We start from the raw sequence: 15,098 nt of genomic DNA, 5'->3' as shown, positions 1-15,098 counted from the left end.
TTAATATTTAATATATTGATGTATAGGAATAATGAAATTATAGCCAGTTAAGAATTTTAAAAATTATAGAAAGTATTGGATTTTGGTGTGAGTTGGATTGGAATTGAATTGTTTTAATTTATTGAATATTTTAGTTCTTTTTCTCAATATTCTCTTCGTCCTTCCCTTTAAAGCGCGTGCATTTATATTTTACCTTTTAAATAGCAAAATAAAAGTTATACCCACATTTATATTAATTAATTCCAACATTTTTACCAATATTCATAGTTTTAGTTAGTTGTTTAAATTTTAAAAACGTCATAATAATTACTTCTTTTGATTTTATATTTATAACATAAATGTATAGAATATAACATGTTTAATATAAATAATAAAAAAAGGAGCTGATAAAAAATTAAAAAAAGCGGGAAAGAAATAATTATAAAATCAACATAACTAATCAAACTATTTGGGTCAAAAGAAATTATTTGAATATATTTTACATACTTGCGTAAAATTTATATTAGTAAATTTAGAGGAAATACAAAATTATTTTAACTAATTTCCATAAATTTTATTGAAGAGTTTTTTTTATATATATTTTATCCGTGTATTACAAATTTTTTTAATTTAAAATATCCTAAAAGGATTTTTTATTAAAAGTATGAATATCTAAAACTTTTTTTTACTGTTATTTATTAAAAGTAAAAAATAAAGTCCAGTTGGTTTGAAATTCATGAAAGGCATAATAATATTAATGATGTTGCAGGCTCTTGTTTCTGCTCAACACCATATTATGTGCATTAAGACTGAGAGGGAAGCACTCCTCCAATTCAAGGCTGCCCTCCTGGATCCCTATGGCATGCTCTCTTCTTGGACCACAGCTGATTGCTGCCGATGGGAAGGGATTCGCTGCAGCAACCTCACCGGCCATGTCCTAATGCTCCACCTTCCCGGTCAGTTTCATTATTCATATGCCTTCAATAGTATCACTGTTGCCTCGCTACGTTATATGAGGGGAGAGATCCACAAGTCGTTGATGGAGTTGCAACAATTAAAGTATTTAAACCTCAGTTGGAATGATTTTCGAGGCAGAGGAATCCCAGAGTTTCTTGGTTCTCTCAGCAACTTGAGATACCTTGATCTGTCATGTTCTCAATTTGGCGGAAAAATTCCAACTCAGTTTGGCTCTCTTTCTCATTTGAAATACTTAGATCTTGCTGGGAATTTTTATCTGGAGGGTTCAATCCCACGTCAACTTGGAAATCTCTCCCAGTTGCAGTATCTTGATCTCGGGGGCAACCAATTTGAAGGAAAAATACCCTCTCAAATTGGAAGTCTCTCCCAGTTGCAGCATCTTGATCTAGGTGACAATTCTTTAGAAGGAAATATACCCTCTCAAATTGGAAATCTCTCCCAGTTGCAGCTTCTTAATCTCAGGTTCAATTCTTTAGAAGGAAGTATACCGTCCCAACTTGGGAACCTTTCAAATTTGCAGAAGCTTTATCTTGGCAGATATTCTGATGATGTTGGTGCTCCCAAAATTGACGATGGAGATCATTGGCTGTCTAATCTCATTTCTTTAACCCATCTTTCCTTGTACAACATATCTAATCTCAACACTTCTCATAGCTTCCTCCAAATGATTGCCAAGCTACCAAAACTTAGAGAACTGAGATTATTTGATTGTAGCCTTTCCGATCATTTTATCCTTTCACTAAGGCCCTCGAAATTCAATTTTTCTAGTTCCCTTTCCATCCTTGATCTTTCCGTGAACAGCTTCACGTCATCAATGATACTCCAGAGGCTGTCCAACGTCACTTCCAACCTTGTTGAGCTTGACCTTAGTGATAACCTCTTGGAGGGTTCCACATCAAACCATTTTGGCCATGTAATGAATTCTCTTGAGCACCTCGACCTCTCAAGTAATATATTCAAGGGTGAGGATTTGAAATCCTTCGCGAATATATGCACCTTACATTCTTTGTACATGCGAGAAAACCATTTGAGTGAAGACCTTCCATCAATCCTTCATAATTTGTCTAGTGGTTGTGTTAAACACTCATTACAAGAATTGGATTTGTCAGATAATCAAATCACCGGCTCTTTAACTGACCTTTCAGTATTCTCATCTCTAAAATCATTGTTTCTTGATGGAAATCAATTAAGTGGAAACATACCTGAAGGCATCAGCTTACCGTTTCATTTGAAATTTCTGTCAATCAGATCAAACTCATAGAGGGTGGAATTCCCAAATCATTTGGGAATTCGTGTGCTTTGAGCTCACTGGATATGTCTGGTAACAAATTGAATAAAGAGCTTTCGGTGATAATCCATCAATTGTCTGGGTGTGTCAGATTCTCGCTGCAAGAACTGAACTTGGAAGGAAATCAAATCAAGGGTACGCTTCCTGACCTTTCAATATTTTCTGTCTTGAAAACATTGGATCTTTCAGCAAATCAATTAAATGGCAAAACTCCAGAGAGTAGCAAATTTCCATCTCTGTTGGAGTCTTTGTCAATCAGATCAAACAATTTAGAAGGTGGAATTCCAAAATCATTTGGGAATGCATGTGCTTTGCGCTCATTGGACATGTCTAATAATAGCTTGAGTGAAGAGTTTCCAATGATAATCCACTACTTGTCTGGATGTGCTAGATATTCATTGGAACAGTTATATCTAGGCATGAATCAAATCAACGGCACATTACCCGACTTCTCAATATTCTCAATTTTAAAAGAATTAGATCTTCATGGAAACAAGCTAAATGGAGAGATTCCTAAAGATTATAAATTTCCACCCCAACTGAAGAGACTAGATATGCAATCAAATTCCTTAAAGGGTGTGCTCACTGACTATCATTTCGCTAATATGTCTATGTTATACTTCTTGGAGTTATCTGACAACTCGTTATTGTCCTTGGCATTTAGACAAAATTGGGTTCCACCATTTCAATTGAGCTACATAGGACTGAGATCATGCAAGCTAGGTCCAGTATTTCCAAAATGGTTGGAGACACAAAATCAATTTGGGGATATTGACATTTCAAATGCTGGAATAGCAGATATGGTTCCAAAGTGGTTTTGGGCTAATTTAGCATTCCGAGAAGAGATTTCAATGAATATTTCATACAATAATCTCCATGGTATAATTCCAAATTTTCCACTAAAGAATCTTTATCATTCCCTAATTCTTGGATCAAATCAATTTGATGGCCCTATTCCACCATTTCTGCGAGGTTCCCTGTATCTTGATTTATCCAAAAATAAATTCTCAGATTCTCGTTCCTTTTTATGTGTGAATGGTACTGTTGAAAGTTTATACCAATTAGACATTTCAAATAATCATTTCTCTGGAAAAATTCCGGATTGTTGGAGTCATTTCAAGTCATTATCTTATTTGGACTTAAGTCACAATAATTTTTCAGGAAGAATACCTACATCCATGGGATCTCTTCTTCATCTTCAAGCATTGCTATTGAGAAACAACAACTTAACAGATGAGATACCTTTCTCCTTGAGGAGTTGCACAAATCTAGTAATGTTGGATATTGCAGAAAATAGATTATCAGGGCTCATCCCTACTTGGATTGGGAGCGAACTACAAGAGTTGCAATTTTTAAGTTTGGGAAGAAATAATTTCCATGGAAGTTTACCATTGAAAATTTGCTACCTAAGTAACATTCAAGTCTTGGATCTCTCACTAAACAGCATGTCTGGACAAATTCCTAAATGCATAAAAATTTTTACTTCGATGACTCAAAAGACATCTTCAAGAGATTATCAAGGACATTCATATCTTTTCGAAACCCATGACATGTCAGGTAATCGTACATATGATTTGAATGCACTCTTGATGTGGAAAGGTTCAGAACAAATGTTCAAAAATAATGTAATACTACTTTTAAAAAGCATTGATCTCTCAAGCAATCACTTTTCTGGAGAAATTCCACTGGAAATAGAGAATTTATTTGAATTGGTTTCATTGAATTTATCAAGAAACCATTTGACTGGAAAAATTCCTTCAAATATTGGAAAGTTAACATCACTTGACTTTCTTGATTTGTCAAGAAACCATCTAGTTGGTTCAATTCCTTCAAGTCTTACTCAAATTGATCGACTCGGCGTGTTAGATTTGTCACATAACAATCTATCTGGAGAGATTCCAACTGGTACACAATTACAGAGTTTCAATGCCTCATGTTATGAAGATAATCTTGATCTTTGTGGACCGCCACTAGAGAAATTGTGTATTGATGGGAAGCCTGCACAGGAACCAATTGTTAAACTTCCTGAAGATGAAAATTTGTTTTTCACCTGTGAATTTTACATGAGTATGGCAATTGGATTTGTTATAAGCTTCTGTGGCGTCTTTGGCTCAATCTTAATAAAGCGTTCTTGGAGACATGCTTATTTCAAATTCATAAGCAATTTGTCAGACGCTATTTATGTCATGGCAGCAGTGAAAGTTTTCAAGTGGTGTCACAGAGGATAGCTGGTAATAATATTTTAGTCTTCATATATATACTTCATTTTCCTTTATGATAAATAGAAGTCACAAACCTTTGTTTACAACTAGACCGTGTTTTTCTCTTTTGTTTTGACCTTCAGTCAAAAATTAATAAAAAAACAATTATTCATCAACACGAACCATAATTTACTATCACACTGCAGATAAACAAGTCGTAGTCCGGTTTTCTTCTTAAAAGAAGACTAGCTAGAACATATATGATATATCTTTGAATGAACTAGTTTTAACTAAAGATGAGCAAGCAGTTATATGATAACGAAAAAGAAAAGTTTAACGTGCATGCATCTTTGTTTTGCATTTCCGAAATCTAGATTAGATTGTTTATAAAATACTAATTTGTAATTTAATATTCAATAACGATACGATGCTTGAAAATATATATTCAATGAGTTGTGCATATATATTGGAGGGATCTAAATTTTTCATATTTTAAATATTCTTATCTCAAAATCTCTTTTAACATGACTACAAATCATATTTTGGAATCTTGTTAATCTCGTAATATAATCAATTTTTGATAAAATACTTTTCTAAAAAGCATATAATCAGTTGAAAGAGTTCAATTACTAATTAGTATTAACTTCAATGTATTGAATTTTTACATGGGCATCTATTAATATTATATTAATATATTTAATTTTATTTATTTTCATATCATTTCGTATTAGTTAAATAAATTAAAGGAATGATGATTGTTACGTAGGTTATTAAACTTCTTTACACTAACATTTCATATTAAACAAATCAAAATACTTTAACTTATTTTCTAATCGCTAAATAATAACTCAATATAAATAACATTTTTTCTTGATATATCTTTTTGCTCCTTGCAAGTTATTAAGTGTAAAATAGAGAATATAATTAAGTTTGAGGTAGTTTTTCTATCTCACTTTCTACTTTTTATATAGCTTTTAGTCTTGGTGATTTTCTTGGAATTTCAATTTTTTCTTTAATTTTTATTATTTCTAGTTGAGGACAAATTTTGAAGGATCAATATTTTAATTTTTGGCAGAAAAATTTTGAATTCTAGCTGCCAGCTTGTTGAGGTGGAAAATGCAAAGAGAAACTTTTGGAGGTGAGAAGGCATGCATCTCTCACTGTTGGATTTGGAGAGAGAATTAAGGAAGGCTTCTAGAGCTTGAGGGAGCCAATTGTGATTGTGATCTAGTTTATTTTCCTTATTAATTTCTAAGCATTTTGTTTGTAGTTTGGTCTTTAAATCTGAACTAGTTGTTTTTTTATTAAGTTGATGAATCTTCATAATAATGGGAATTGAGATGTTTGGTTATTGTTTCTTGATTTTTGGGTCATGCTCTTTGCTTATGTAGAAATAGTAAACCGTGTTTGGTCTAGGGATTTTGTTGTGCTTTTGTACATTAGTCTCATGATTTCATTTAAGGAATTAAGTTACATGAGATTAAAAGGATTCATTGCCAAGGAATTGAATGTGAATTACTGCAGCAAAAACTGATCTTAAACTTGGGCAATGCAAAGATGGGTAATGCTAATTGCACCCTCTGGTAGAGTGGTGTGAGCAGAGGTGATTGGCAAAGTTGGCACTGATGGAGGAGTGGTGATTGAGGTGCTCATCACGTTTGAGATACATCTCATAGTTCTGCAATTTAAAAAATAACTCATCAAAAGAGGGCAAGGTGTTTTGCCAATGACGTAGCCTTCAAAGTCACGAATAAGCTTAGACTGATACCATATAGAGAATGAATAAGTTGTTTATTTTAAACACAATTTGAGTACAAGGCAGCAACATTTATGAAGTTGTCTGTTACAATTAGATAAGATAGAAGCTTTCCAATTTTAATTATTAAGCAGTACAGTTGCACAATCAATTTACAAAATTCTGATTATATAATACAGCATACCTAAAATGTTTGGTGTAAAATATTCCTACTTCCTACAAAGCCATTGCATCTTCCAAAACCATGCATGACATAATATAAATCCCCTAATACAGGTGCTTATTTGTTTGAAGACAATCCAAACGAAAACCGAGAACCCATTCCCAGACATAGTGCATGACGATCCACACGTCCTTTAGAGAATAGATGTGTGTGGTAAAACTTGTGCTTTTCTGGGAATCATGATATCTCTGTGACATTTGTGATATAGTGAGACATTTGGGCATGCTTTGAGTTCAACATGTCTGATGAAGGACTCCTTCCTTTGTTAAAGGTATCATTGAGGATGAATGGTCACAAATCCAAAAATAAAAGTAGCATTCCACAATTTAAAGGAAATAAGTGAGCTGTTGTTTCTTCCTTGAACCTCCTTCACCATACAAATCATTCCCGTGCTTCAACTCATTCATTACATATCCGTCGGATGCAAAACTTGCAGCCACCTGCATTTAATCAGATATCTGTAAGTTCATGTACATGGTAAAAGATATTCTATTGGAAATACACACTTTCCTTCTTCCACCTGTGTGACATTGTTAGTATGAAATCCTTGGTTACAACTTACATGTACTAGTTACCATTTTAAGTGGAAATAAAAATGGATCAGATGACTCTAGTGCCATATACCCATCACAGTATTCAATTGAACCAGCATTTTTTAATTCCTCAATTTTAACAAATATCCACTTTTAAATGTTATTTTATATTGTCATTCAATTATTTACTAATGTGAATATGATAAGTTTTTAGAATTTTACAAAATTTATATAAAAATTAATTAATAGTATAAAACTATATTATTATTGTATAATCATTAAATTAATAATTATTGATGTTCAATACTTAATCCTAAAATATTGGTGATCGCCATTATTACTATAAATGTTTTTCTTATAAACTATTGTGATTTTAATCTATCATTAACTTTATGTTATTATTCTTATTACTTCAATTTCTATAAATTTCTTTTTATAGGTATAAGAATTTTATTTATTTTCATTTACACATTTTGGAAACTAACATTCTGTTTTCTTTTCTTTCTTTCTTTTTTTTTTATAAAAATTTTCAGTCCCTTAAAGACACTGGCCCTCTTGGATGATTCCAATTTATAAGCTTGTTAATGCTTGGAAAAGACAATAAGTTAGAAATTATGATGTTTTACATTTCTTGAGTGTCAATTGAGATTCTTATATCATGTTTCGATAGTTATTAGCATTATGCTTGTAATGAAATATAAATTACAATGTATTATATCAATAATTTACATGCATCTTTCTCTTATTCAAAATCTCGGTTTGACAAAAACATTATTGAGCTAAACATTTTGATAAAGGCCTCATTTTCAATTTTTTAAGAATAAAAAAATTAGAAAATTCCATGCACATATTTTGAATGAATGAATCTATCATCATCAGTTTGTTATAATTAGACCAAAATAATTTGACACAATATGTTTCAATTATATGGATATCGCTCCAATTTTCAAACTATGCATGCCTTTTATTTTAAGAAAGAAACAATAACAATAATTTATATTATTAATTATTAATCTATACTAATAATAAACAAAATATCTCCATTTGGTATCCATATTACATTAGATAATTTTACTTTTAAATCATTTCTAAAATTTTAAAAATTTTCTTCTAACCTACTGTAACTTTCCACTACTTCTATATTATTAATATTTTTTTATTCTATCATGTTTTTTATTAAATGTATTTAATTTTTATCTTTTTAAATTGTTTTACTTATTTTTTAAAATTTAGAAAGACGTGATCTATCCTTTAGTTATTAATAAAAGAATACCCTTTTAGTATCCATAAATTTTAGACGATTATATTCTTTATTAATTTGTGAACTTCTACTATCCTCTCCTAATAACTATCCACCACTCTTATGTTAGTTATTTTATTTTAACTTTTAAATTTTTTCTTTTTCTTTTTTATTTAAAATATGTAAAATGATTCGGAGTGTCTCTCTCCCTTAATAATAATAATAATAATAATAAATTCAAACTTTTGAGTGAAATCATCAACAAAAATGACATATGCATCAAGATTCTCTTATCTTACAAATTATTGGGTCATGTTATATCAAGAGACTTCCTGGAGAATGTTTGAACCAAAATATGATTGCATAGACAATCATCTCAAAATACATGATAAAAGTAGATGCCATAATGCAGTGTAAACCCACCCACACATGGGGGAGATGACCCAAGATATTTATAAAATATCCAATTGGATAAATTTGTTCTTCATGGCTCATCAATTTACACCGAACACCACAAACGCTTATGCCGATACATGAATTAACAGTTAAAAACAATAATTGTTAGTCTCTGATAGCAGCTCACACTCACTGTATAGCACATAGCAGGGTGATCACTATTCTAAACTTCTACATAGAGATTAAATAACTTATACTATGTACACATATAAATGCTCAAACTAAAAAAATGCTCATTTCAAATATTTAGACATCTTAAACATTCAAATATAAAATGAGTGTTGCACATGAAAAGTAGAGCAAGTTGAAGGTTCAGAGTTCAGAACAAAAACGAATTAGAGTTCAGAGTAGAGAAAAATATTGCCAAAGATGAGTTAGTGTAAGTCAAATAGCATAAGCATCGCATAATAGATAGAAGCATGGAAAACCATATCTATTTTGGAATGTCTTTAACCAAGGAAAATCTCAAGATTGCAACCACTGCACCTAAAACGATGTTATTTTGAAGGCAAAAGTAGATTTTATGAAAATTCACACTCCGACACCATTATGACCACTATTCAAAAACACAACATTCAAATTCTGTAACGGGCCACAGCTACTCTGTATCACTATAGTGCACTATTAATAACCAAGTTAAAAACATTTTGATGCTATTCAAATATGTCCCTTTCATCAGTGTAACGATGGAACTTAGTGATTAAAAAAAAAACAATGGAACTAAGTATTATATTTTGCTTTCATCAATCAAAATATAACCCAAAGAAAATGCTGAAGTTACATAACCCGAGGATAGAATGCAGGATTTCTAAAAACTCCTTACATGACTCCTTATGATCATTTTTAAGTGTTAAGAGCGGGGAGATGTCTCAACAAGTATAATTGTGAAAAGTTAATATTGTGACTACTCATTTGATGTTGTGATAGATGTATCCCTGACCTAATCATAGATGAAGGTGCGTCATTTAGAAACTAGGAACCTGAACTAATGTGTTAATTATATAGGATGCGGAAATTTGAATAGATCAAACAGAAATTCTAAATATTACTAATCATGGATCTGTGAACTAAGTCATTTCATGCATAATATGTGCTTGTAAAGTGAAACAGAAATTCTTGTTATTCCATACCATTCATGTTATTTAGAAGTCCATGTTTTCTCCCACAATAATTGCTTCGAGTCTGAAACTACTACACGCAAACAGTTCAATACAAAGAAAATAAAAATATACTCAAATTGAGAAACCAAAGCTTTAATGTGAGTGGAAATCATGCCTTTGATGGTGATTCACTAGAGCTGGCAGCAGGGGTATGATTCCCCTGATTGAGATGTAAGTGCCTCTAGCGTCTTGTGAAATTCTGTAGAGAGGAGGAGGTCCGTGCAGAGGAACAAAATATACTCAAATTTTGTTGTGAGCAAGTGAGGATTTTTTGTTTTCACTTTTACTACAAAAATGATACTGCCTCCTATTCTCAAAAATTTGAATGAGTGAAAACGATGTTCTTAAAAAAGATTCCTAAAAGGTCACAATTTATTATTCAAAAACAGAGGATCTAGTGAAAACAATGTTGTCATTAGATATTTCTGGTAACAAGTTTAGTGAAGAACTGACAGTGATATTCAATAACTTGTCTGGGTGTCCTAGATACTCATAGCAAGACCTGAATCTAGGTTGGAATAAAATCCACGGCATACTGCCTGAATTCTTAATGTTTTTTGAAGTTGGAAACATTGGTCCTATCAGGGAATCAATTAAAGGGTGGAGTTCCAAAATCACTTCAAAATGCAAGTTATTTGCGCTCACTGATGCTATCCGATATCAGTTTGAGTGGAAATCTTCCACTGATAATCAATAACTTATCTAGATATATTGGATACTCATTGGAAGAATTAGATTTGGGCATGAATCAAATGGCACTCTTCGAAACACTCTCTCAGTGTTCCCATCTTTAAGAAGATTGTACCTTTATAGGAACAAGCTAAATGGGACAATTTCTGAAGATGTTGGATTTCCAGCTCGCCTAGAACTACTAGATTTGAGTTCAAACGCTTTGAACGGTGTCATCACTGACTTGCATTTGGCTAATATGTCTACGTTAAAGTCATTGATTTATCTGACAACTCATTGGCTCTGGAATTTAGCCAAAACTGGGCCCCATGTTTTCAATTGATTTAGATAGGATTGAGATCTTGCAAGTTAGGTCAGACATTTCCCAAATGACTTTAGCTATATTGAATCAAATCAATTTTATTACATCCAAGTATAAAAAAATGAACAAGAATAATTTTATTACATTTCTGAAATATAGATTAAATTGTTTATAAAATATTAATTTCTAATTAATAATCAATAATGATAGGATGCTTGAATGTGCATATTAACTTCAATTACTAGAGTTTTAAAATGACATCCATTAATATTAATATATTTAATTTTATATCATTTCGTATTAGTTAAATAAATGTAATAAACAATGATGGTAATAAAACTTAAGTAGCGGAGTAGGCTACAAAATTTTTACTTATTTTCTGATCACAAAAACTACATACGAATAATATTTATTTTTTTTCCTCTTTTATATATCATTTTTCTCCTTGGAAGTTATTTAGTGTCAAAATGAGCATAAGTTTGAGGGGGTAGTTTTCCTCCTTGGGATTTCATATTTTTCTTTATTCTCTTATAATATCTATTTGAGGAACACTTTTGAAGGATATCTTAATTTTTGGCAGAAAAAATCTGGATTATAGGTGTAACATCCCAATTTTCGTAAACTAGATTAAAAAGGATGGTTATTTATAAATAAATAGAGTTTTAAAAAAATAATGAGATTTTATAAATAAATAAATAAAGAGATATAATTATTAATTAAAATAATGATTTGAGAGAAAATAAAAAGGGTATTTTATTTATTTGTTTGATGGAGAATAAAATAAAGTTTGTTTTTTATAAAATAATAAACAAATAAATAGAGTAAACCTAGTTATAAATAGCATTAGGTCAGTTTTCACACTGACGGTACCTCTTCTTTTCATCATTTTTGTTTTTCTCCTTCTCCTCTCAAAACCCTTTCTTTTTCCCGCAGCCCACCAAACCTGTCTCAGAAAAATGACGATCTCAGACTCGTTCACCGTTGGGTTGGATCGTCGTGAAATTTGAGTACCACGTTTGCAACCCAATTTCGAACATTCTCACCATTGGAAATTTCAAACTCATATCTGAGCTTAGAGGAAAACCCTTCGCATTGTAGCATTTTAATTTCCCGCAGAAACCCAAAACTGTCTTGGTAAAACTACGATCTTGGTTTCGTTAACCGTTGGATTTTCATGAAATTTGGATATGTTGTTCGACATTCAATTTCGCATACTTCCACCGTTGGGATTTTGGAGATAATACTCGAGGAGGGAGAAATAGGAATCGCATGAAGACAGTACAAGTGGAGGTTTCAATCTCTTCTCTGTCTCTCTGACGTTTGGGAATTCTATCGGAGCAGTTGGAGGAATAACTGAAGGAATCTCAGAGAACCGCTAGAGATGTTACTATCGCTGGCTGAAGACACGTGAGTCCGCTCAGAGGTAAGGGATGAGTTATTCACAATTGGGGGTTAGTGAGAACATGTGTAGGGATCCTTAGAGAACTAAATTTGGGTTTATTTTAGAATGTTTATTGAATTATAATTTTTCTTTATGATTATGAATGCAATATTATTGTTTTCTATGTACCAATTGATGTCCTGATGAGAATTGATTGATAAACTTGAGTGCTCTTGATGTCTTTGTGTTTAACCCATGATTTTGATTAATTGATTTTGATATAATTGTGAGAAACTATTTTAGAGGCTTTACATCCCATGTTGTGATAAAATCTTTTGTATAAATTGTTATGTTGAGGTTATGAAATGATGTTTCAAACTGTGAGTATGTGATAAATTGAACATATGACGGATGATGAAATACATGTGTATTGAGATGAGATGTGTGTATTGAGTTGTGAACTATGAACTGTGCAATCACACAATTGTAAGACCCTTTAAGGGTAACGAGTATTGTGATGGGATCCACTGTGGGAACCCGACGAGTTAAAATGATTTTGAAAACAATTGAGTAAATGTGTGTATTGCATAGTTCATAGATAAAGTGTATATGATTCATGAGGTGTGATAATATGTTAAATTGAGATTATACCATTGTGATTGGGATTAAGTGTATGTGATAAATTGAGTATGTATATGATTGAGATATATATGTGCATTGAAGTGTTGTGTGCATTGAGTTGTGAACTATGAATTGTACAATCACACGATCATAAGTCCCTTCAAGGGCGATGAGTTGATGCTAAGTCCCTTTTAGGGCGACGAGTTGATGCTAAGTCCCTTTTAGGGCGACGAGTTGATGTTAAGTCCCTTTAAGGGCGACGAGTTAATGATAAGACCCTTAAAGGGTGATGAGTTAAAATTATTTTGAGAACAATTGAGGAGTCATGTGTTTTGTACAATTCATAGATAGAGTCTGTGTGCTAAAATGTTTTTTGGGTTAGACCTGAATCAGGAGGGAGAGGCCCTGACGGACTCTTCGGAATATAGGCCTTGGGGGTCACACAGTTTGAGTGCTCCTTTAAACCTATGTTGATCCCATATGGTTGGAGCATTCTTGCAAAACACTGTGACCCTGACTGGTCTCCCTATGATATTACCTAGTGAGAGTGACTTGACTTATTATTGTGTGGTTTGTCTTGTCATGTACTCCTAGGCGCTTGACGAGGTTTTTCACTGACATGGTACCACATTGCATATAGGCTTGAGTCTTAGCATAACTGTCGCATACGCTTTCTAATTGTTTATTATGAAATTGATGTGTTATTATGTCTTGATCGAAATATGTGATTCCTGTGTATAGTGATTGATGATTGAAAGGTGTGATTGATGAATGACAAAGTGATGAAATAATGTGAGATATGCTAAGTAAATTGTATTTGGCTACTATATGTTGTGTTGTTTCTCTCTAGTAGTTAGAAATATGATAACTCACTCCCGGTTTGCTGTTTGTGTTGGAATCCTGTGATGATCTTGAATTTTGTGTTCGGGGGAGCAGATGAATAGGTGGATGACTATGAAGAACCTCATGCTAGAGGACACGGGAACACCACGCTCTGATAGGATGTGACATTAGGATATAGGTTCTATATTAATTGTATGAGACTTAGATGACATTCTTTGAGTCAAGATGACTTTATTATTTATTTAGACAAGTTTGAATATGATGTAGAACAAAGTGAATGTGAGCATTTTACCCATTTGAAAAGCTTGTATTTAAAAATGTTTTAAAAATAATTTTAATTAATATTTGAATTTTTATTCCTTTATTAATATATATGTGAGGGGTAGAGGGTGTCACAATAGGTGCCAGCTTGTTGATGTGGAAAAATGCAAAGAGCCACTTTTGAAGGTGAGAAGGCATCTCTCACAGTCGGATTTGGAGAGAGAATAAAGGAAAGCTTTTCTAGATTTATTATTTTCTTTAAAAATGGATGACTAAGGGATCTTATGTCTTATATATTTTGAGTTAATAATGGGTTGCTAATTTTCTTTGGGCTAAGGCTTGAGGGAGCCAATTGGAATTGTGATCTAGTTATTTTTCTTTAATTCTCTAAGCATTTTGTTTATAGATTGTCCTTTAAATCTTAATTTACTGTTGTGTATGAAGTTGATGAATCTTCATAATATTGGGAAATGATTTGTTTGCTTATTCCTTCTTGATTTTTGACCATGCTCTTTGATTATGTAGAAATAAGAAACAATTGGTGTTTGAGCTACGAATTTCGTTGTGCTTTTTTACCTTAGTCTCGTATGATTTCATTTTAAGTAATTAAGTTGTATCAGATTAAAAAGGTTCATTGTCAAGGAATTGAATTTGAACTACTTTAGCCAAAAATGATCTTAGACTTGAGCACAGTTGTTTGGATTAGGTGGAAGTTAGATCGTTACTTAAACAATCCCAAAAATCAAAACATAACCCTCTTTCATCATTTGCGAAAGAATTTAAATCAGTTGACTAAATTTCTAGCTAATTCATTTTAATTTCTTTTTAATATCTAACTTCATTACAAATTTAAATTCAGAGTTTCTTTCAATTCCAATAGCATTCAACTAGTTCGATTTAAAGAAAAATAATTTCAATTGCACAACTGTAAAAGCAATAGAGTTTAAAGATAATTCAATTTACAAAATTCTACTGTCATATATAGTACAACACACCTAAAATGTTTGGTGTAAAATATTCCTACTTCCTAAGGTGGATCACGAGTCACCTTAAAGTGGGTGTTCTCCCTACCTTAAAGCGGGTGTTTTCCGCACTTATATGATGCTCAACTTTTTCACTTCTACATGGTTCAGCACACAATGTATGTACCTACGGTCTACGTCTACCCTAAAGAAACTTTTTATTAC

General features: G+C 32.1%; 2 protein-coding genes across 2 annotated transcripts; both read left to right on the top strand.

Annotated features, from left to right (window-relative positions):
* Nucleotides 1-739: 739 nt before the first annotated feature.
* LOC121173146 (probable inactive leucine-rich repeat receptor kinase XIAO) lies at nt 740-2,218 on the top strand. Its single transcript, XM_041007206.1, has one exon. It carries the CDS (start codon nt 740-742, stop codon nt 2,216-2,218), a length of 1,479 nt encoding a protein of 492 aa, XP_040863140.1.
* Nucleotides 2,219-2,268: 50 nt separating this feature from the next.
* LOC106795404 (receptor-like protein EIX2) lies at nt 2,269-5,985 on the top strand. Its single transcript, XM_026124664.2, has 2 exons — nt 2,269-4,476; nt 5,522-5,985. The coding sequence occupies exon 1, from the start codon at nt 2,272-2,274 to the stop codon at nt 4,471-4,473; it is 2,202 nt and encodes a 733-aa protein (XP_025980449.2). The 5' UTR covers nt 2,269-2,271; the 3' UTR covers nt 4,474-4,476; nt 5,522-5,985.
* Nucleotides 5,986-15,098: the final 9,113 nt, after the last annotated feature.

Source organism: Glycine max, chromosome 12 (genome assembly GCF_000004515.6).
Source record: "Glycine max cultivar Williams 82 chromosome 12, Glycine_max_v4.0, whole genome shotgun sequence".
NCBI lineage: Eukaryota > Viridiplantae > Streptophyta > Magnoliopsida > Fabales > Fabaceae > Glycine > Glycine max.
This window is presented reverse-complemented; position numbering and strand designations above follow the sequence as displayed.